General features: G+C 41.4%; 1 protein-coding gene across 5 annotated transcripts in view; it reads left to right on the plus strand.

The window, feature by feature from the left end:
• The first annotated feature begins 5530 nt into the window (after positions 1 to 5530).
• Positions 5531 to 24534, plus strand: part of FGD4 (FYVE, RhoGEF and PH domain containing 4) — a 260303-nt gene continuing 241299 nt past the window's right edge. For 3 of the 5 annotated variants that reach the window (XM_060657951.3, XM_060657950.3, XM_060657952.3), the window contains exon 1: positions 5535 to 5967. In XM_060657951.3, coding sequence (XP_060513934.1) covers positions 5802 to 5967 — 166 coding nt within the window. In that variant the 5' untranslated portion in view covers positions 5535 to 5801. Of the gene's footprint in view, positions 5968 to 24534 lie in introns of all 5 variants that reach the window. The other 2 variants (XM_060657965.3, XM_060657949.3) reach the window with 2 other exon arrangements.

Consider the following 24534-nt stretch of genomic DNA (forward strand, 5'->3'; position numbering starts at 1 on the left):
ATCATCTGACCCCATCCAGCTTTTCCTTTGAAAGAACACAATTTATCTGCTATATTGCTGCCAACATTTAAATGACATTGGGTTTTGTTAACAAAGAAAAGTAGGCATGGCAGTTGAGTACACAACCAAGAGTGTTGCCGTATTCTTTCAGTTTTTAATAATTTATGAGGCAATATATTTAAGGTGTATAGAACCAAGTTAACAGGAAAAACCACACTTCATTAAATGAGATATGGGGTTTTTATAACATTGTGATAAATTTTCTAATTTCTTTATATATTCTGCCACTAATTCACTTCTGATCATTCCTGGAATATTTTAGCTCAAAGAATAAGCTTCTTCCAGTAATAAGTACATAAAATATATACATACATACATACATAAAATATTTGAGAAAGGAAATTGATTTAAATCATGCACATATAAGAAGCTTTAGAAAAAGTCTATCAGAATGTTATTTGGATTTATAACAGTACACAAAAATGTGTATGTTTACAAATGTATGTATATCATATTTCATCCATCCATTTTTTTTCTTTTTAACATTTCTGAAATTGCATCGCATCTTACAATCAATGGTATCATATAATTTAAGGCTAGATAGCTCCTGATAAAATATATCATTGTGGACGTGTAAACTTGGTTTTTGAGGGTTTTTTTTAATTGTAGTAAAAATACATAACATGAAATTTACCATCTTAGCCATTTTAAGTGTATAGTACAGTAGTATTAATTATATGCACAGACACTAGAACTGTCCTTTTGCAAAGCTAAAACTCTATACCCATTGAACAACAGCCCCGGCAACCATTGTTCTACCTTCTGTTTTTAAGAATTTGGCTACTTCGGGGGTGACTGTGTGGCTCAGTCGGTTACGTGTGCAACTTTGGCTCAGGTCATGATCTCACAGTTTGTGAGTTCAAGCCTTGCATCGGGCTCTGTGCTGATAGCTCAGAGCCTGGAGCCTGCTTCAGATTCTGTGTCTCCCTCTCTGTCTCTGCCCCTCTCCTGCTCATGCTCTGTCTCTCTCTCAAAAACAGATAAACGTTAAAAAAAATTAACAAAAAAATTTGGCTTTTTTTTTTTTTTAAGTTTACTTATTTACTTTGAGAGAGAGAGAGAGCAGGGGAGGGGCAGAGAGAGGGGGAGAGATTCCCAAGCAGTCTCTGCACTGTCAGCACAGAGCTGGACATGGGGCCAAACTTATAAACCGTGAGATCATGACCTGAGCCAAAACCAAGAGTCGGGATGCTTAACGAACTGAGCTACCCAAGTGCCCCCAAATTTAGCTGCTTTAAATACCTCATGATCATTGAGTTTGTGCATTGTAGGTTTGTGTGTGGTGGGTTTAAAAGCATTTAAAATATCTCCAAAGAAATTTCACATAAAATGGAATCAACAAAATCTTAGAGCGTATACACACAAAGGTACAGAAACAGAACAATGGCTGCAAACGTGATTATTAGTAACATTAGTGATGGCTGTAAATGTGATACTAGCAAATATTTGTTGGAGGAATGACTGTATTTCCATGTTTCCTTAGAAAAAAATAAGAGTTCGTTGTATGGGATTAACAAGTTACCTATAAGTAGATACGGCTGTTTTATTTCTCCAGGTAAGATAAACAATTTTCTATCTCATACAAAGCAATACAATTGGAAGTAGGAGAAATTGTAAAATTCTTCAGAATAGATAAAAGAAATTTCACAGCAAGATTCACCAAATGATCATTAAAACATTTGTCATGGATGGCTCTCTATGCCCTCCACTAGGCCTTGTCTTCACCTTGCCATTCCCCCTTAACATTGACTTCCTCTGGGAAACTTCTGATAGGCCAGCTTCAAGCTGGGTGCCCCTCTCCTAATATCACAGAACTATCAGGGACTGTATACTTTATAAGGTAACTGCTTTCTTTCCAGTTTCCAAGTGGTTTAAAAAGATATTGACTGGCCACTTCCTTTCAAAGAGCAATAGGGGTAAATTGAAGTTCAAGGCCAAACTTGTACCATGACAGTTTCAGAGGACTCTTTGAATTCGTGCAAATCTTCTAAGAGGTGTGTATATATGTTTCCTTGATGCAGTACTTGGTCAAAATATAGGTTGTAGAAGTTAAATTAACAAAGATTAATTAACATTAATAATATATATGAAATTATATATATGATTGCATAATTTCTAACATGCGATTTCATATATATAGAAAACTATTGAAATCTCAAGTAGTATCAACTCAATATATCATACTGTTTACTATTTGCTGTTAAAATAAATGTAGCATCTTCTTTAATTAGGTCTTCAGAAAATTATCTTCTGTATGTCATCCCCCTAATGCTACTACATAAACTCAGCATGATTCATGCCTTTTAGTGACCTTTATTACTTTAATGACATTTCTATAAATTCCTACCCAGTGATGGCATCAAAGTAAATGACTAATAAGTTTGTCACTCATTTACTGAGGATATAACACAATTTTTTATTAAAGTGAAGAGGTTTTATCTTTCTTTAGCGAGATAAAAATAAGAATGAATTTGCTGCAAAGCATTGATTTATCATAAATTCTAGTTTGGGAAATGATGTCCTATCAGTCATGGAAGCAGCTTATTGATTCATAATTTTTCTCCTGAATGTTCTTTTTAGGCTTTATCTCACTTATTAGGGACTAGATCAGTTGGAGACTGGTTAGGTTGTTAAAATTAAATAGCATGTTTGTTTAAAATATTTAAATCAGAATTAAAAGATATATCAATATACATAAAACTTTTGCTACAATGCGAAATATAATTATAGATAAAATTTAAGGAACATGAACTAGTCTATAGTCTTGCTATGCATTTTTCTAGTCTGACCTTACACGTTAATTCCTGGGAAAGAGGTGATTCTGGGCTGCCAGCTCCTCTCCAGGAGCTCCACCATGGTGTGGGGCTCCAGCTTCTCCTCCGGCCCTTCTGCATTCCAGCTGGCAATTAGAGGACTAGAGAGTCTCATGGTGAGGGTGCAGAAGCCAGGCCCGGAGGTGACACATACCACTCCTGTCCACAAAATTTTGAAGAATGTGGTTACATGGCTCTACCTAACTTCAAGGGAAGGTTTAAATCAGTCCCCTTGTGTGCCCAAGGAAAATGATACAGGAGTGGGTTAGCATTCCGCACTGTCTCAGCCACAGAGATGGGGTGTTTAAGCACCTGTGAACTGTGCTTATCTCTGTGTGTCGGTATCCAGTGCAGTTCTCATTCAATATGTGCTAACTAGTGGCAAATCTCCTATTAGCTATATAGATCAAAAACACAGTACACAAAGACTATATGTATTAGATAATATTCAATATTTTGTTCTACTCTTACCTAAGATAACTTGAGATCAAATGACCCACTCATTCCATGTTGCAAATCATAGCCATCAAATGTGAAGTTCCTTAAAAATGGTTTTTATCAGAAAATAGTAAGCAGCAGTAACACTGATAGAGGTAATGTCAGTTGATATGTATGTTATAAAACATCCCATCTGAAAATACAGACATCCACTGATGTGAACTGATATTATATCATCAGGCAAATGTGAACAACTTTGAACCAAGAAAGAAACAGAAATATGTACACACTACTCAAAATATCCAAATAAGGGAGCATAAAACTGCTGCCCCAAATACTTGTAGTAAGATACCTTTTTGCCCCAAACAGATGTGCTTACTGTAGTCCTCTTTTGACAGAGAAAGCATTTCTCTCTCTCTCTCTCTCTCTCTCTCTCTGTGTGTGTGTGTGTGTGTGTGTGTGTGTATGTTGGGGAGGGGAGTTCATCAGTAACCAGTTCTCTAAAAAAGAAGATTGCCAGCATGTTCTCACTTAAAAAAAAAAATAGGTTACTCTGAGCTAGGTTGCTAGTACAGTAGTATTGATTGCAATACTACCTTTTTATGGAAGCAAATACATTATGTTAAACTTTGTATTTCAATTATGGTTAACTCGTGTATATGGAGTAAAATCTATTTCAGTATTAATTTATATTTGAAACTACTATTTAAATTATTTCCAGTACCATATGGCATAGTATATAAACTTTTAAAATAAATAAATAAAAAAATGCTTATTTATTTTTGAGAAAGACAGAGCATGAGTGGGACAGGGGCAGAGAGAGAGAGGGAGACACAGAATCTGAAGCAGGCACCAGACTCTGAGGTGTCAGCACAGAGTCCGATGTGGGGCTCGAACTCACGAGCAGTGAGATCATGACCTGAGCCAAAGTCAGACGCTTAACCAACTGAGCTACCCAGGTACACCAGTTTATATAATTAGGTGCAATGTGGTGATATGGATAATAAATCCAAGGGGAGCAAAACCTCCTTTCAGCAAGGTATGAAAACTTAAAAATTAGGGGGTATTTTCTTCTCAGGGGGTATGTTTATTGAAGTAGCAGCCAAGGAGATTGAGACAGTTGAACTGCCCTCTTTCAAGTTTTCTTGAGAACTGGGTTATGAGCTACACTCCAGGGAGCTGGAGGAGATGTTAAGCGGGTGAAGGACCATTTGAATAAATGTGGAGTGGCTTCCAAGGTGGAAACCATGGTTGGGGAACTTCTTCAGCTTGAGTTGGGGTTCTTGGAATGCTGTTTTTTCCTCTCTGGATATGTCTGTGATTTTGGAACGCAGCCTTTTCATTATCAGAGAGAGTAGTGAATTTTTAAATGCACGTGAGCAAACCAATTTAACGTGTATTTTCTCCAATTTGCTATTTAGCTGATGTGAAACAAAACAACAAATTAAATGGACCCTGCAGTGTGTTACTAATAAAGTCCTAAAAGTGTTCAAGGTGATGGAGGGTCTGATGCTTTTCTGGAAACCTGTGGATTGTTAGTTCCACCTTTTCCTTTTCCTTCCACACATGCCTTCGTCTTCTCTGGTCTGATGCCTCTGGTAAGACAATTTGATTCGGTGAGATAAGGACAAGACATTGATGCAGAAACTCGAGTAGAGATTCTAGCAGTGCTATGTGACCCAGTGTAGGTTCCGCTTCGGTTTCCTGATCTGAGATACTTAAGTCACCCGGTAGCTCTACGAGCATAAATAAGATTATAATCAAGGGCTCGGGACAGCGGCCTGAGGCGCACGTGTGACCCCAGGCATGTGGGTGTGTAAGAGTGGCGAGCCCTTGGGCAGCGTTCAGAGTAGCTGTTAATTATCTTCTCTTTCTCCTCTAGACCAGTGCGCGGCCGGCAGGCGAACGCGGCTGACCCCTTGAGCACCCCAGGTGTGTGCCGCGCGATTCCTCTCGGCCAATGGGCTGGCCCGTAGCGCGCCGGGCGGGGCGGGGCGGGGCCGTCCCGAGGAAACCCGCTCAGGAACCGCGCCCAGGGCGCTCCAATCGGCACTGCGAGTTCTTGGCTGCTTCCCCGGGAGGAGGCGGCCGCGGCGGCGCTGACTGCCTGTACTCTGCGCTCCCGGCGCTCCGCCCCCGGGACCTGCGGGCGATTGGCTCCGGCGAGGAGGGTGGACACAGCACTGCTGGCCGCTGCAGTGGCCGCGTCAGGTGAGTGCGGGAGCCGCAGCGACCGAGGCGTTGCGGCTGCGGCAGGAGCCCGAGCCAAACTCTCCGCGCGGCCCTGCGCGGCCCGGGAAGGAAGGCGCGGCGGCGCACTCGCGAGGGGCGCCGAGCAGCCCGGAGTCGCCCCTCTCGAGTCGCGCCGAGTGTGACACGCAGGCGACCCCTCCCCCCGAGGTCCGGTCCCCCCGAAGGAGCGGGTCGAGCGCACACTTGCGGACGGACGAGGGCGAGGGAGAGCGCGGAGCTGCGAGCGAACCCGGCGCGATGAGCGGCGAGGGCGGCTACAACTTCAGGCGGGTGGCTATCCGGCGGAAGTCCAGCCCGTCCTACCTGCCGCCCGGGACCCCTCGGCCCTGGAGCAGGCCCTCGCCACACCTGGGACGGGCCGAGCCGGCCGCCTTCAGGAGCCAGGCGCCCGCAGACGGCGCAGGTGAGTGTCTCGAGGGGCAGGGTAGGGCGGGGGCGTGGCCGCCGGTGGAGGAGGCGCCGGGCGCCCTGCAGGTGTGCGGTCTGCTGGCTGCTAAGGGAGCCAGCTGGGGGCAGCTTCCCAGACGCCGGAGCCTGGCTTTCCACCTTGACCGGTTTCGTCCCTTCCCCCAAAGGACCTTGGGCAGGAACTCACAGAGGGCTGAGTATGCCCTGGAGGTCACTTATCAGGGAATTCCGGAAGTATAGATATAGCTTAAAAAAGAAAAAAAAAAAAAAAAAAAAAAAAAACTTAGGAAGTAATAAGGCCCATTTTCGAGACCCTGAAGTTTAAGTTTCTTAGCTAAATTCCTGCTACGGCAGACCTAGTGAAGGACTCCTACGATACATGGGGGAGGCTGATGTTCTTCTTAGTCCGGTAGCCCAGCTGTTGGGTAACCTCGGACCAGCTACCCTGAGCGCTCTGGTTTTGGCTGTTGAAAAATACGCTTGACCTCCACTCTAATTGTGAAAGTCTCTCTCATAAGGAAACATGTTCCTAACATCAAGAAATGGAACTCTTATTGCTCTTTTTGTATAGATAAATTCAGCTATCAGTAATGCAGGATTTTGAGTTCTGAATTCTCATTTAATCTTAGTGTTGGCAGGAATCCTAAAGACGATCTATTCAAGCCCACATATTTTCCTTCTCCCTTTAACGGCATTCCTTTGATCTGAGGGGAGCTTGAACCCATGTGGAAACTAGGGACTTTTTCCCTTGATCTGTAAAACGTTTTTTACCCGCCCCCCCTTTTTTGTGCTCCTATCCTACAATACCAGAAATGTCTTCTGTGTAGACCAGTTATCAGGCAAAACCGTCGTTTAAGCGGCAGAAATACAAATGCTCTTACTCACTTTCACACGTTTTGATTAGGCAAAGCTGTTATGAGGGTGTAAATGGGATAAGTATTGGAGTTTTAAAATTTCTCTGTCTAGTCCTTGTCCTGAAGCAGTAGTCATAGGCTAGAAACACATGATGGATGGTGAATTAGAAATTTACAGCTATAGTAGGTAAGGGTAGAAACAGTGATGTGAGAAAATAGGTAAACAAGTAACTGAATTATAGTTCTTTATGTCTCAATTTCCTCATCTGCAAAATGAGGACAGTGGTGAAATCATCTCTTCTAGATTTAGGTGTGATTCGATCTAAAATGAATGGAAGAGTGTGTGCCCCCCCGAGCCCCCCCCCCCCCCCTTTATGTACTTGAGAGGGAGAGAAAGCAGGAGGCAGGGAGGGGCAGAGAGAGAGGGAAAGAGAGAGAATCCCAAGCAGGCTCTGCCAGGAGTCACTCACAGGTCTCAAATCCACCAAAAGGAGACCATGACCTAAGCTGAAGTCGGGTGGTGGCTGACTTGAGCCACCCAGTCGCCCTGAGTGGTTTCCTTTTTTAATGAAAATATGTTTGCTTTGTTTTGAAGTTATTTATGAATGAATTTTTAAGTTGAGCTACCAAATTTCTTAGTCATCATTTGTTTTCAGTCTGAGGCTGATAGGATCCAAGTTCTTGACATCATCGTTTTACTTAAAATCGCATAACTTGAGGAGTAGGTGAGCAAAAGATGAAGAGACTTCCTTAGAAGTAGGAGTGAATGGAGTTGTGGCAGTCTATAAATCTTTCCTACAAAGCAGTTGCACTTATAGAAGAAATAGTCTTTTTCTTTTTCTTTTTAAAATGATAGGTAGGGTTTCCTGGCTGGGTCAGTTAGTGGAGCATGCAACTCTTGATCTCAGGGTTATCATTTTGAGTGCCATGTTGAGCGTAGAGATTACTTAAAAATAAAATCTTAAAAAAGCAATAATAAATGATATGTAGAATGTAGCAATAACTTTCGTAGGTCGGTTACATTGTTTTAAAACGGTTTATAAGAACTCAAAGTGTTTGTTGCTGTTATTTTCAGAGTTGCAAAGTGGAAAGTACTGTCTTCCTGGATAAGATTCTTTCTCTTTACCATAATATATATATTCTCAATATATTTGAGAATGATCCGATATTTAGACAAGTAGTCTTAACCTATTGAGCGACCACACCCTATGCAAAAGTGCTTCCTTTTTTGAATCAAATCTGCCTCCCTATTCAGTATCATCCAATGATCATTACATAAGTAGGATCCTCTCCAAATAAAAAAATAAACCAGGTTTAATTTGCAAGAAGTGTCCATTTCTTTGCAGCACCTAGAAACGTATTTATATATGAAACCACAACATTTAGACCCATTGCATACACAGTGGATGTTACTCATAATTGAAAAATTACTTTCCCTTTTAAAGAAGGAACAAAAACTGCGAGGTTAAGAACTTAACAGAAAATTCGGTGTAGTGATACTGTGTTATATCTATGATTGTGAAACCGACTATTTTTAGAGTTTGCTGATTAGGTGCCAAAAAAATAAATGAAAGTAAAGTCTACCAACTGCATCTTCTGTATATACCTGGAATGTGCATTTCCTGATCTAGGTGAAGCAGAGAGTTAAGATGATTAAGATAGAGGGTTTGGGACTCATAGCACCCAAGTTTTAATTCTTCTTTTATTACTCGCTGTGTGAATTGGACCAAGTCCCTTAATTTCTCAGTTTGTACATTTGAAAAATGCAGAAAACAGTACTTTATAAGATTATATAAGTAAATGGCAGAAAACAAACATTCCAGATAGTATTGTAACAAGGAATTTTTTTTATCTATCTGTGTCTGAAAGAGTCTGGCACTAGGACACAATAAATACTTGTTGAATGAATGGATACCCTCCCCCTGTAATATTCATAATAGCAACTATTTAGTGACTGCATTTTCTATACTAAGTACTATGCTATGTGATACACAAACACACACACGTATGAATTTATTTTATAACAATCTTAATAGGTAAGTAGCGGTAAGCCCATTTTACCACTGAAGAAATTGAAGCACAGAGAGCTTTACTCACTGGCTTGAAATCTTAGAATTGGTACTTGGTTTGCTAGGATTCAAATTCAAATGTGCCTGGAGTCAAAGGCAATGGTCCTATACACATAAAATTAAGCACATAATTCTACTATGGAAAAAACACATAATTAAAGGGATGTTTTACACACACAAAAATGTTTTTTTTTTTTTTCTGTTGTCCTAGGGAAACTGCTTTATTTTCTTATGATCTTAGCAATAAAAATACATTTAGAAGCATATCTGTTGTAATTTATTCATCATCCAGGTGCTTTGTGGTGAAGGACTTTTCACATTGTATGATGTGCTACCTTTCTGTAAGTGGAGTTTCTTTTTCCAGTTCTCGTCACAGCTGGAGTACTCAGATTTTCAACACTTACCTCCAATACCCCGAGCACTTTTGGAGGGCTCATTTCACCTTTGTTGTGGGAGGAGGGATGGAGATTTGGGTAAGAGTGATGAGCATTTACTGTTTATTGAATGCTGTCTCTGAACCAGGATTGCATGTGGTTTTGCTTCCATTTCTATAACAACGTGTAAGACAGGTTCTATTATCATTTTAGACAAGAAGAAAGCTCAAGTTTCAGAAGGTCGTAACTGTAACGCTCTACAACCAGCCTAATCTTCAGGGGAAGGATTTGAACGGAGTCTCTCTGGTCTCAGTGCTCATACACTTGTAACACTAGTTCTTGAAGGTTTCCCAGGGCTTTGAGAGGCAAAGTGCATGGTGACCAATATGTTACATATGTTAGCGCTAATATTCTTTGTGACGTTAATAATGTATTTTACACTTAAAACAATGATCTGAACAAATAATTTAAAGATTTATAATAAAATAGTGGTGTGCAGCAATATCGTTAATGTTTCTTGAAGCTGTTTAAAGAGGGACTTTGAAATAGGAAAGTCCTTCAGAGGGACAGGAAACAGGAAGTGTTTTTTAGTTTGGATTTCCTTCCAAGGGCAGTTAGGGTGGTCCTTTGTCTCTTAATGAACAGCCATGCCAACTTGTGAAGCTGAGGACCTTCAGAGACTTACTCCACATTTACTTATTTGCTTACATTTTTCTTCTGCTGACAGACACTTGGGTTCATGGATCCCACTGGTGACAGAAGAGGATGTGGGACTTTTGGGGAAGGGATTAGGGGTCTGCCCAAAGCCACTACCTCTGGGCTTCCAGGACCCTGTATGCATACCTGGTATAGTCCCAGTTGTACTGAAATTCTTTTCTACATGCATGTGCTGAAAAGTTGTTTGAAAAAGGAGTCAAACATGATGCATTTAATTTTGTGAGTGTAATGTGAGATTCACTAGATTTGGACAGGAGCCCAGAAACCTATACTTTTTAAATAGTACATGGAGGGATGCCTGGGTGGCTCAGTTGGTTAAGCATCCAGATTTGGCTCAGGTCATGATCTCATGATTCTGTTTGTGGGTTCAAGCCCTGTAGTGGGCTCTCTGCTGTCAGTAAGGATCCTCTGTCCCTCTCTCTCTCTGCCCTCCCCCACTAACACTCTTAAAAAAAAAAAAAAAGTACATCAGAACAGGGCGCCTGGGTGGCTTAGTCGGTTAAGTGTCCGACTCTTGATCTCTGCTCAGGTCATGATCTCACAGTTCGTGGGATTGAGCCCTAAGTCAGGCTTCACGCTGTTGGCATGGAGCCTCCTTGTTGTTCTCTCTCCCTCTCTCTGTTCCCCTCCCCTACTTGAGTGTGCTCATGTGTGCGCGCTCTCTCTCTCTTTCTCTCTCTCTCTCTCTCAAAATAAGTAAAATTATAAAAGGAAAGTACATCAGGTGATTTTGATGATCTACTTGGTTTCCAAAGGTCCTCCTACTGGCTGCATCAGAATTACTTGGAGTGCTTAATTAAAAATTCCCAGGGGTGCCCGGGTGGCTCAGTTGGTTGAGCGTCAGACTTTGGCTCAGGTCATGATCTCGCGGTTTGTGAGTTCGAGCCCTGGGTGGGGCTCTGTGCTGACGGCTCAGAGCCTAGAGCCTGCTTCAGACTCTGTGTCTCCCTCTCTCTCTGCCCCTCCTCTGCTCATGCTCTGTCTCTCTCTGTCTTTCAATAATAAATAAACGTTGAAAAAAAATTAAAGAAAAATTCCCATCCATACCCTGGGTATAATGAGTCAGAATCTCCAGGGGTAGGGTTAGAGAAGCTGTATTTTTAACAAGTGCCCCAGATGATTCTAATGTGCAACCAGCTTTACTGTGAATTCCTAAACATTGGTAAACCCTGCCTTTGGTCCTCAGCACAGGTAACCAAAATTAGCAGGTGCAAAGCAAAGAACTATCTAGATGGCCCTTCAACTAGCACAACATCCAGGTCCTCTGTACTTTTTGGCAAACCTTTTGCCCATTTTTGGCTGATTCTTCATTGCATTTTTTATATCTGTTACAGGTATTTTCTACTTTGTTCTTGTTTCTCAGCTCAAGCTGTGAGATCATGACCTGAGCAGAAGTCGGAGACTTAACCGACTGAGCCACCCAGGCCCCCCCACCCCACCAGATTAATTTTCTTAAATCTGGACCTTGATCATAATCTTCACATTGTCGGAAGCATTCTGTGGCTCACCAACTGCCTGTTACTGATGTCTATAATGGAATATTCTAAAATGGTCACCTTAGTGACTGTCGGTTAAATCTTTACCAGTAACCTCTCAGTGGGGAGATGGACCTTTTAAAATTCATACATTCGTTCTTATTTGAAGTAGTCATGCATTGATCACAGTTCAGGAATTGTGTGTTTGTTTTCATGAGTAAATTTAGCATTGTTTGCAGAACATTGTCTAGAATTAGTTCTCTGTCCCTGGAGTGTAGTTGGCAGTGTGGACATCACCAACAAGTATTCTGGGTGCCCATGATCAATTTTGTATTGCCTCCCTTATGCAAGAATACAGTGGAGAAGCCAACCCCAGCTGCTATGCCCCTCACGCGTACCAGCACACTGAAATTAAGCCATCAACTTCAGCTGCAGCATCTGCAAAAACTAGGGAGCTGCCACCATTCTGGGGAATGCTTGAGCCACAGTGCAGTCTTGCTGCACACCAGTACCCCATCTGCTCTGCAAGGCTAGGTTGTTCTCTGGGGCCTCTAGCAAGATTTTGTGTTAGGCTCCATGTTAAGAGTAACCCTAAAAAGTGCAATAACTTTGCGAAGAGGTTATCTGTATTTTTTTAAATGTATGCTAGTGAGCATATTTAGGAAGTGAAAAGTCAGTAGGTAGAACCAAATAAGATGCCCTGACTGAAGAATACAGGTGAGTTATGCTTACAGTTTCAAGTACAGTGCAATATAATGTGTGTGAGGTTATCAAATTATAGCCAACTAAAACCCTTGATAGAAAGAGTAAAACATACATTTAATTAATTAATTAATTTATTTATTTATTTATTTAGCGAGCTGGGGAGTGGCAGAGAGGGAGAGAGAGAATCCCGAGCAGGCTCTGTGCTGTCAGCGCAGAGCCCAATGTGCACTGTGGGAGATCAAGCCCGACTAACGGTGAAATCATGACCTGGGCCAAAACTAAGAGTTGGCTACTTCCCAGGCACCCTGAAAAATAAAACTTCTAAACAAAGTGATCTTCATTTCACCTGCAGAAAGTTGAGTGATCTATACCTTTTTTCCCTAATTTATGCTATTTAATGGTATCATTTGGTGGTATACCATGTTGATAAATGATATTGGGAGTCCAAAGGTGAATGAGACGAATGCCTTGACCTTTGGTCATTTCAATCCTAGAAGGAGCAGTAGGATGGAAAATAAACACCTGGGTATAAGTTAGTGTTGTATGTAAAAGCAGTGATTAGAGTGGTTGTAGTTCAGAGGAAGGAAATCCATACCAGGTCGGAAAAATGATTTCACTCCCAAGTCCATTCAGAGCCCTACACCAATTAACTCCATCTATGTATCTCCATTCTCTTTTCAGTTTTCTGTATCCTTCATTACAAAGCTTGCCTCCTAGAATCCCACTAAAGCTAGGGATCCTTCAGTCTTTTAACAAGTATATCAGTGTTCACTATGGACGAGGCATTGTGGCAGGGCCTAGAAATCTAGGTGAAAAGAATCCATGATAAGGGCTGATAGTATCTTTTGGAGTTGGACAGACTGAGTTTGAAGCCTCCTCTAGTAATTAAGTGGTGGATTTGGAGCTCTTTTTGACTCTGCTCCCTTATATATAAAATGGGAATGTTAATATTACCTACATCATAGAGTTGTTGGAAGAATAAAAGTTAATATTCTTAAGGGCTTAGAGCAGTGTTTGAGAAGTGTTGAGAGAATAACTTTCAGTAGTTTTGTTGGCATTAACACAAGTGCTATCCTCATAGTCTGGCTTTCTCTTCTATTTTAGGTGTCCCTCTAATCTGGTGCTATCTCACGAGATTGTGATTGGTTGCTTACAGTTGTACCTATTGAATGCAAGCTCAAACATGCTGAGCCCTTTCCTGCTTAGCCCTCTTCTCCCGAGTCCCTGCGGAAAGGGCCTCTCTCCTCCGTCTTCCCTCTTGTGCCATCCTGAGCCCCACTTTCATGTCAAACTTCCCTAAAGCCTGGAGTGCATCACAGAACCACCACCCTCTACCTCTATTTCCTAACTGAAGTCTGGCCTTCTCTTCACACTGATCCTCTGGTGACTCAAGTGGCCATTGGTCATCTTGCATGATCCATGGACCTCCTGGTCAGGATGTGAGGCCAGTCCTCCCATAGCTTTCCCTGACTATTTGTCTAATATGTTCCTAGAAAAAAAATCCTCATTAACTCTTGCCAGCCAACTCCAGTTCTTCATGTTTGTATGTTCATCTGTTGTACCTGCCCCACCAGTCCCTAACTGGAGTCATCCATTGCCATCACTCCTCAGGGGCCCTTCGAAGTCCATGTAAGGGCACAGTAAATGTGAAGTAAACGGAAGAATCCCAAACTAGCTTGGCACATCTTGGTCCAACACAAATATTTTCTGGCAATGCTGTCAGAAAATGGAATTGGGTTCCTTTAATGATGGTGAGCTCCTTATTAATGAGGATGCTCAAAGATAGGCCAGGTGACTTAGTGGCTGTGCTGTAGAGATGGGGTGTCTTTCTGGCCTGTGCTCCTAGCTCAGAGATTGTTCTCCTGTCAATGGTTCTTTGCTTTCCTTCTGTGTCTATATCATTTGTATGCACCTATAAGCAACGTGTGGTAGTTTTGTGCAGCGGTGTGTTAGGGGAAGCTTGGGAGTGGTATACTTCGGCCTTGTTGAGAATTCATTGACTAGGTGCCCTTTTTGTTTAACAATTGTGATTAGTCCCGACATTCTTTCTGATGCTGTGGTATGTCTGGACTAAGAGACCTTTGGAATTCGGAGGACCTGGGTTGCTCCTCTATGGAAAGACACAATGCTTTTTTGTCCAAAATTTTGTTCTCTTCTAGCTTTGTCTCTCCCATTCTTGCTATCCTCCTTTTATGGCCTTTTTTTTTTTTTTTTCTCTTGTTTCTCACTCTTAGGACTTAGCTTTTGGGATCAAAACTCCTAATAAAAGTTGTCTTTTGGGGCACCTGGCTGACTCAGCTGGAAGAGCGTGCGACTCTTGGTCTTTGGGTCATGAGTTCAAGCCCCACTTTGGGTGTGGAGCCTACTTAAAAAAAAAATTAGGGGCACCTGGGTGGCTCAGTTGGTTGAGTGACCGACTCTTGCTTTTGGCCGCTCAGTTGTGAGATTGAGGCCTATGTTGGGCTCACGCTGAGCATGGAGCCTGCTTGGGATTCTCTGTCTCCCTCTCACTCTGTGCCTTCTCTCTCTCTCTCTCTCTCTCTCTCTCTCTCTCTCCCCCTCCCCCCTCCCCCACCCCCCACCCAAAAATTAAAACCTTAAAAAAAGTTTTTTTAAGTTGTCTTTCTGCCCAGATCTAATGGGCTTGCTTTAAAAAACAATCTGAGGGGCGCCTGGGTGGCTAAGTTGGTTGGGCATCTGACTTCGGCTCAGGTCATGGTCTCGCGGTCTGTGAGTTCGAGCCCCGCGTTGGGCTCTGTGCTGACAGCTCAGAGCCTGGAGCCTGCTTCAAATTCTGTGTCTCCCTCTCTCTCTGCCCCTCCCCCATTCATGCTTTGTCTTTCTCTCTCTGTCAAAAATAAACATTAAAAAAGTAATAAAAATAAAAAATAAAACAATCTGAGTGATAGATATTAGGTATGATCAGAAGCAAAATTTTAGTTTCCAGTTCTCATAGCAAAAGGTGAGACTGTGGAACATCTGATACCTGAAATCTGTATTGTTTTCCAGATCTCAGTGTATTTCACCAAATCTAAAATGCACACTTTTTCACATTTTAACATCTCTGAAATTGGGATGCTTTCCGTTGGTGGCATTTAAAAAATTGTAAGATGTTGAAATATAGATTGGCTTGAATTGTAAAATGTAACTGCAGTATTTACTCCCTCTGAATAATAGTGAAGATGATGAAATGTATTCCTGGATTATATAACTGAGAACATTGACTAACCACTGCCTTCTCCCTCTTCTCTAAACCCAAAACATATGTTGTGTGGTTATCTCCTCTGTATCTCTGGCTACTTCTTCAGCCACCTTAATTATAATTATTATAATAAGGGAGGAAAAAACGAACAAACAAACATGTTCATGGAGAAAGAGAAACATTCTTAGAAAAGATTCTGCAGATGGAAACAAGAAATAGTTACCTGGTCTTTGCTGTGCACCCAGACTTCCCAGGAATACTTACCTAATTCAAGTCCTCTGCTGCTTTCTTTCTAGGAAATTTTGACTAGATTATATCCTATCTTTAGCAGGTTGATACTTATGTACCGAACTTTGAAGTTATATGAATAGTATTAATTTTCAAGAATCCTGCTATTTATAGATGTTATCCAAACAGGAAAAACTGCATTTCTCTTACCTAATTAAAAAAAAATAGAACTATAATGTATGGCTATGTAATAGAATGTGTCTATTATACACATGTATATGTGTGTATATAATGTTAATAGATCAATATCATGATCCTATTGGTATGTGTCAGCAAGGCATTTTAAATTTTCAAGAGAATTCTGTAAGCTCCCTCCTCCCACCACTCTTAACACCTTAAAGCACGGGGTGTGGGTAGTCACACTCAGATGCCCACTGTGGAAGAAATAGGAAACTGACGAGGGTGCTAATTAGAGCCCCTTTTTAGTCCTTTTATAGAAAGTGGTAAGCTCAGGCCACTGGTTGTGAAAACAGTGAAAAGAAGGGAAGAGAAGGATTCGCGGAGAAGCAAGGAGGAAACTGCCAATGATGGCCATCATTGTTCCGAAGTCAGTGTGGTGCCCAGTAGAGGCTCATTTTCAATTGAGAACTGATGCTCATTTCCAAGTTTTGGAACTAAAGGACCAACTTGCAAGTTTTTGTTAACCTGGGAGATTTGCTTTAACCACATTGTGGGCACTGGGGAGATAGAAAAAAGAAATAGAAAAGTAAAAGATGTTTGTGTAATCCCCACTTCCAGGGGGCATCCTATAATGTCATGAGAGCTTCCCAGAGCTGGCAGGAGTGCGTGGGGTACTTTTCTTCCTCATGGTCTTGATGGTAACCCATTTCTGTAAACCTGAGGAAAATTGTATTGGCAATTACATGTATCATTGACACACTAAAAGCCCTTATTTCAGAATATTTCACTCCTGCAGATCTTTTGTTAATTGTCCATTTCTGGCATAGATTCCTGGGTTCCACTATTCATACTTTTTCATCTGGAAAAGGTCTCAAAGCCAGTTCCTTACAGTTAGTTCCTGCAAATGTTATAGTGGCTCATTCAGAAAATAGGCTTCGTTATGGACTTTTGGAAAAGCTTAACAGTTTATATCTGCTTATTTGCCTTTATCTGAAAATACTACTCCCCAATTATAGATGGAGAAAATCCCTTCCTGTTATTTTTTTCTTCTAATATTTTCTCTTTGCTCATGTGTTATGTGACACAACTTCTTATTGTAGACCTGAAAGTCTTGGAACTTTCAGTCACTTGAAACATTATTTTTATTTTTTTATGTCTGTTTATTTTTGAGAGAGTGTGAGCGGGGGAGGGGCAGAGAGAAAGGTAGACCTAGAATCCAAAGCAGGCTTCAGGCTCTGAGCTGTCAGCACGGAGATTCTCAGACCCACGAAGTGCGAGATCATGACCTGAGCCGAAGTTGGACACTTAACAGACTGAGCCAACCAGGCTCCCCAAAACATTTTTAATGTTTAAAAAGTATTGAGTTCATCTGTTTTCCATGTTTGCTTAAATTCACCTTCACCCTGAGGCCTTTCCCTGACCATCTTATTTAACGTTGGAAACCCTGCTCTCCCACTCTTTTCCGGGTTTTATTTTTCTTTGTAACACTTGGCACTATTTAACTGTTTTCTACTCCTACTTTCTGCTGTTCGTCCCCTCCCCCGCCCCCAGTACATGAACTAACCTCCATGAGATCAGCTGGTTTTGTGGGTTGCGTTCTTTTTTCACAAAGGCAGGGTATAGTCCGGGTCCACATTGTGGCAACTGCCCAGCTTAGGCCTGAGGGCTTGTGAAACAGGGATGTAGGTCGTGGTTGTGTGTTTGGGTGGGTAGTGGGAGTGAGCATTGGTCAGACCTGTGAGGTAGGGTGCCAGGCTGGGCCCTTTGACCAGAGCGCCAACGCTACAGCAACTAAGACACTGTCGGCTGCAGTTTTGACCGGAACAGGTGGAGGCAGAGTGTGGGATCAAACTGATTTCAGAATAAAGTAGAGACGAGTTGGCATGAGGCCTCAGTTCATCAAGTTGAGACTATGTAGTTAGAGAAGCTTCTTCATCGCTTTTACTAATTAGTTGAATGACTTTAACACGAAGATGATTTTATGTTAGCATAATGAGAGCAGTGATTCTAGTGGTCTTGTTCCCTGCTATTTCTCCAGACCTAGAAGAGCTCCTGGCTCACTGGGTTTTTGTGAAATTGGGTGAGGGCGGGGGTACAAGTTTAGCACTCAAGATTTCAAAGTGCATGTTTTATGCCAGCCCAATATTTAAAAATCTAGTTAGTAAACAAACTTTACCCTACCTTACCTTCATTTTTTTCTTTACTCGTTGTCTTTATTTTTCCGAAATAGAGTTCCTTTAAATAAGTTTTCTTGGTGCAGATGAGAGGTGATTCAGTTTAAAGGTGCGCAACTAGAACTTTTAAAAGTATATGTGTTTAATATACAAGGTATACTTTAATTATAACTATTGAAGTTACATCTCTGAATTGTTTCCTTGAGACAAAGTTCTATCTGTGAAAATCACTGTGGGGGTGGGGTGTAAGGGAAAAAGTCCTTTGGCAAAGCAAAGGGATTAGCTATCTGATAGTATGTTTAACCTGAACTACATAACCAGCTGAGTCTTTTCCCTTGGTTTTCTTTTTTTTTTTTAATTTTTTTTTTTTAACGTTTATTTATTTTTGAGACAGAGAGAGAGCATGAACGGGGGAGGGTCAGAGAGAGGGAGACACAGAATCCGAACCAGACTCCAGGCTCTGAGCTGTCAGCACAGAGCCCGACGCGGGGCTCGAACTCACTGACCGCGAGATCATGATCTGAGCCGAAGTCGGCCGCTTAACCGACTGAGCCACCCAGGCGCCCCTTCCCTTGGTTTTCTAAGGTTTCTCATAGGACTCTGAAAGATTTTTTCCTTTCCAGCTCTTTTATTTGATAGTACATTCTAAAACTTTCCATCTACATTTGTATGATGGAGGAAGACCTCAAACCATAGTAGTTAGCTTTGTGTTAGCTTGCAGTAGATCTTTCTTAGCCACGGAAAAGTTGGTTGTCCTGTACCTACAAAACGAGGTACAGGTGAGCACTTAATGGCTTGAATACAAAACTCCTTACAGCTGGAATATTTAAAATAGTTTTGTTCTCTTCCCCATAAATTTCATGCACAGGAAAATAATTTTAAATTCATAGGCTAGGGGCGCCTGGGTGGCTCAGTCGGTTAAGCGTCCGACTTCAGCTCAGGTCACGATCTCGCGGTCCGTGAGTTCGAGCCCCGTGTCAGGCTCTGGGCTGATGGCTCGGAGCCTGGAGCCTGTTTCCGATTCTGTGTCTCCCTCTCTCTCTGCCCCTCCCCCATTCATGCTCTGTCTCTCTCTGTCCCAAAAATAAATAAACGTTAAAAAAATAATAATAAATAAATTCATAGGCTAAATTCATTTCTTTGCTCCTTTATAATAGTCTGGGCTTTTCAAAGAAGAAAGCTTTAATTATACTGTCTATAGGAAGGTCACTTCCTTCATGTCAATTAGGATTTTTGTGTATCTGGGGCCACTCTCTGGTTTCTTTATAGGTGTAATTAACTTAATTGCCTTCTCAGTGCTTTATGCTAGGGAAATGGGAACTGCGTTAAATTTTTGTAGATATTGACATTTAGAATATGATTAATTTGTGAATTAGGGTTCAGATTTATTCTAATGCAAAAATCTATACAATGTGATGAGGCATCATTTGGTGTTTTGATCAAATTTTGTTTACTCTGTATAAGTCATGGAGTAGTGGACAAGATTAAAGAAAAATTCAGTACAGTGATGAGTGGTAGAAATTTTTTGTTCTGAGAGAAATAGCTTCATTTCTTGAAAGTGGGGTAAAATTGGTTAAGAGATCTGGCTCAGTAATCACACAGGCCTGGGTTCAAATCCTGCCTCTGCCACTGCACAGCTTCGGGCAAGTTGTCTTACCTCCCGAAGGCTTTCTTTATAATCAGGATAATGAAAATGATCATTACATTGTAAAGGATTAAATGAAGTAATGCATGTCAAATTTGGTACATTTACATATTCAGTACTCAAATGCTGCTACAAATTGTATACAGACCGTGTGTATATGGTATATGTAATATATGTATGATTGTGCATTTTAATTGGTAATTAGAATTGGACCCAGGTCTTTTGAAGATGTCTGCTGAAACTAATATATCAAAACTTCTACACAGATACCCACAGAATTAAGTAGAACAAGCAGATTTCAAATTAGCAAATGTTTTTATTAGCTCCTAAAATCTTACAAAGATTTTAATGTGTTTTTATGTTTACAAAGGTATGCTTAGAAAGTTTTTTCAGATGTTTTATGAATTCCTTGTTACTTTTTTGGGTGTTTTATATTTGACCAGTGTCTTTTCATTTTCAACAGAAAGGAAATACCTTTTGTAGACTCCCCGATCTTCCTATTGCACATTATTTCACATATTTCCCTCTATCATCCTATATGCTACTGATATGTTGTCACCATGAAACTTATTTTTCATAATGTTGCACGTCAGTGTTGAGGGTAGGAATATGCAGGAAATGCTCAGTTCTTTTCTTCTTAGAAGATAGTACGTTCTCCTTTGCATTATTGACATGGCTCGGAAATATGTCGTACTGACCACACTGTACCTTCCTAGATCAGTCTTGTTTAACAGCAGTAACTGTTAGGACATTACCCCAAGTTGAAAAAGAAAAAAGTATCTATAGCTCTTAAAGTAATGTTGAAAGTTCTGAAATTTTTTCATGTTAGCCTTCATCAACAAATACTTTAAGCTTGGTTTTACTTTTCCCCACTGTTCATTGCAGATGAAAAGCCACAAATTAGGAGAGGCAAGAAGGGGAGTGACCACAGGAGTGTGCTTCTAAACAATACAGCAGAAATTGTCTGACAATCTGACATAAAGAATAGAAAAAATTTGCAATACCATCCAATGTTTCAGTAATGGATATTCACAACTATGTCTTTGTCATCAAAAAAGTTAAATAATGTTCAACACTGTAAAAAGCAATAGTGTATAATTTCCTAAAAATTTTGACTGTGATTGATTTCAATTTTACCTTCATGTACCAGACTAGGATTATAGTGTAACATCATAGAAATAGCATTCTGGCTGTTAAGTCACAATCAGACTCTTTTTTTTCCACTCCCTTTCCCTTTGGTTTCCATTGGCCTACCTCTTGGGTCTTTATGAAATCAAAGCAAACTGTAGATAAAGGGTGTGAAAATTCTCTACAAGTGCTAGTGGTTGGTAAACAGGATTTAATTTGTAAACCCCAATTATGATGGTTTTTCAAAATTATTTTTTAAATGCTTTTTATATGTTTATTTATTTTTGAGAGAGCGCGCGAGCAGGGGAGGGACAGAGAGAGAAAGGGAGACACTGAATCTGAAGCAGGCTGCAGGCTCTGAGTGGTCAGCACAGAGCCCGATGCAGGGCTCAAACTAACGAACCGTGAGATCATGACCTGAGCTGAAGTTGGATGCTTAATCGACTGAGCCACCCAGGTGCCCCTAAATGAATTTTTTTAATGTTTGTTTATTTTTGAAAGAGAGAGAATGAGCAGGGGAGGGGCAGAGAGAGAGGGAAACACAGAATCCGAAGCAGGCTCTAGGCTCTGAGCTGTCGGCCCAGAGCCTGATGCGGGTCTCAAACTCATGAGCAGTGAGATCATGACCTGAACCAAAGTCGGACACTTAACGGACTAAGCCATCTAGGTGCCCCTCAATTATGTTTAAGAGCACCATCCATAAAGTATTTGGTTAATGCAGAATTCCCCAGTCTGCACCATTGACACTGTGGGGCTCATAATTCTTTGTTGTAGGGGCTGTCCTGTGCATTGTAGGACATTTACCAGCATCCTAGCCTCTACTCACCGGATGAAAGTAGCTCAGACATTGCCAAATTTTCCATGAAGAGCTAAAATTGCCCCAGCCTGAGAACCACTGCTTTAGTGTAAGTGTGTTTAAATTAGGTATAAACTGGTGTGCTTGGGTAGCTCAGTTGGTTAAGTGTCTGACTTTGGCTCAGGTCATGATCTCACTGCTCGTGAGTTCGAGCCCCACATCGGACACATCTGGGGCGGACACTCTGAGGTGTCAGCCCCACATCTGGTCCACCCAGGTGCCCCCATCTATCTATCTATCTATCTATCTATCTATCTATCTATCTATCTATTTTTAAGATATCTTTTTTTTTTAATTTTTTTTTTTAAACGTTTATTTATTTTTGAGACAGAGAGAGACAGAGCATGAACGGGGGAGGGTCATACCTCAGAGTCTGGTGCCTGCTTCAGATTCTGTGTCTCCCTCTCTCTCTGCCCCTGTCCCACTCATGCTCTGTCTTTCTCAAAAGTAAATAAGCATTTATTTATTTTAAAATTTTTAATGTTTATTTATTTTTGAGAGAAAGAGAGAGAGAGAGAGAGTGCGGGCAGGGGAGGGGCAGAGAGAGAGAGGGAAACACAGAATCTGAAGCAGGCGCCAGGCTCCGAGCTGTCAGCACAGAGCCCGACGCAGGGCTTGAACCAAGAACCGCGAGATCGTGACCTGAGCCGAAGTTGGACGCTTAACCAACTGAGCCACCCAGTTGCCCCCCAAAATAAATAAACATTTAAAAAAATCAGGTATAAACTTAAAACCAAATGCACTGCTTATGTTTTATCTACACAAAATGTCCAATTACCGTCTTTTCATGGTGGTTTTGGGTACCTTCTGTGCTCACTTTTTGTTGTTGAACAAGGGAAGAACTGCCTATGTTTGGATTTGTTTCCTACTTGTTTTATATCGCCCCTATTGTGACTTTAAAGTACTGAAAAAGACTTCTATGACTCATAGAAGGAAGTATACAGCATTGTTTTAGCATCTCATTATTGAAGTTTCTGGACTGTTTGGTGGGGCATAATTCCTAGTAGAATGCCAATGCTGGTTGAAGAGGAGGGTACTTGCAACTTGCCTGATTTGTAGCTGGTCCCCTGGAACAGATGGTGCTCTTAAAGCCAGTCTCTGTGGATATGCTGATCTGTGTGCACAAAGTGGGGCAGAGTGCCAGAGAGTCTACTAGGGAGATGAATGCTAACAGCCTTTGCTCTCTGCCAGCAAGAAAGGGTGCCGAAGTCTCTGTTTTCTCGTTTCTTCTTCTTCCTTCTTCCTTCAAGAGTTCTATCATTTTCATGTTAGTTTTACAGGAGCATGAGCTGGACAAGGGAATGGGCAGAAGAACCGAGAAGTCTAGGGCTATACGGAATGCTTTGGGGAGAGTTCAAAATAGGCCCAGGGACAAGCACAGAGTGTAAGAAGCACATGGGAGATCAGAGAGGGTTTTAAGACATGTTGCTGTGGAGTGGACATTGTATTTGTAGGGTTTGAATGCCTGCCACATGCCAGGTGTTGAGCAAAGAGCTTTATATACACAATTGTACTTAATCCTCCCTCCGATTTTCCGAGATGTGCACTATTTCACTTGTTTTATCGATGAGGAAACTATGGTCTTGGAAAGGTGATTGGCTTCCTCAAAGTTTCCTAGCTAATGAATGATAGAACCGGGACGCACATCTAAGCTAGTCCATGTGTAAAGCCCACAATCAACCACAGTATTATTCAGTTATAATATGCGGCTAGAAATTATATTTCTCTTCTGTGGGATTTAGAGGTATAAAACAGTAGAAAATTACCCTTTATCTTAATTAAACAAAAGAACTAAAGTACTTTGGACCAGATGGAAGAGGAGAACTAGAGTGTTCCCTGGCCTGCATGAGAGCTCATGTCTGCTCATGAGCTAGCACAAAGTGGCTCTTACTCCTTTCTTTTGCAGGCATGTGCACGTGGCTTCCTGGGTTTGGTTGGTAGCTCGTTCGTCTAGGTGGATGCTTGGGTAGATTTTCTCTCACTCTCTCTCTTTTTTTTTTTTTTGGTAGGTACTTATAAGGATAGGGAGGAGATTACATGCACTGTAACTGTTGCTTTATGGTGAAGTAAGTGTGTAAATCACCCAAACATGTCTCAAACCATTGTTTCTGCCCACTGCCATCTTCATAAATCTCTGGATCAGTTCTTACAGAATTCCTTCTGGTGATAACAGCTTACAAGCCAGTAATGCTCTGGTTTTATGGATAAATTCCTCTGTCCCTCCTACTTAAAGATCACTGAACTGTCAGCCCTACGATTTGGTCCCAGTGGCTTAGCTCATCCCTGTCCCCAGCTAGTATCTGAAGTTGCATCTTCAGAGCACCACTCTTGTTTGCAAAGTGTCACATTCCTCAATGTCTTGCCTTATGGCTAAGAAAAGAGCTTGTGAGAAACAGAATGTGAGGTCAGAAAAATCTGTTTCAGGAGAGCTGTAGTACTGGCAGTCCTCAAAATGCCAGAATGAAAATGAACCATAGTCTTGAAGTTCAGTCTCTGCATTTGATTGTGATGACAGTTTTGAAAAAGGAACCATATTTGAAAAGGCCTAAAACCAAATTAAAGAAATAAATTGTGGGGTTGTGTTTTTGTTTATTATTAGAATATTAACAAGTTGACTTGTGTTTTTTAAGCTTATTTACTTTTTATTAAAATTTTTAAATTTATTTTTTAATGTTTATTTTTGAGAAGGGGGGGAAGGGGTGCAGAGAGAGAGGGAGTCATAGAATCTGAAGCAGGCTCCAGGTTCTGAGCTGTCAGCTAAGTGCCCCACACAGGACTAAGCTCATGGACTGTGAGATCATAACCTGAGCCAAAGTTGGATGCTTAACTGAGTGAGCCACCCAGGTGTCCCTGTTTATTTACTTTGAGAGAGAGAGAGAGAGAGCAAGCAGGGGAGGGGCAGAGAGAGAGAGAGAGAGAATATCCCAAGCAGGCTCTGAGCTGTTAGTGGGGAGC

The sequence above is a fragment of the Panthera onca genome, chromosome B4, assembly GCF_046562875.1.
Source record: "Panthera onca isolate mPanOnc1 chromosome B4, mPanOnc1 haplotype 2, whole genome shotgun sequence".
Taxonomy (NCBI): domain Eukaryota; kingdom Metazoa; phylum Chordata; class Mammalia; order Carnivora; family Felidae; genus Panthera; species Panthera onca.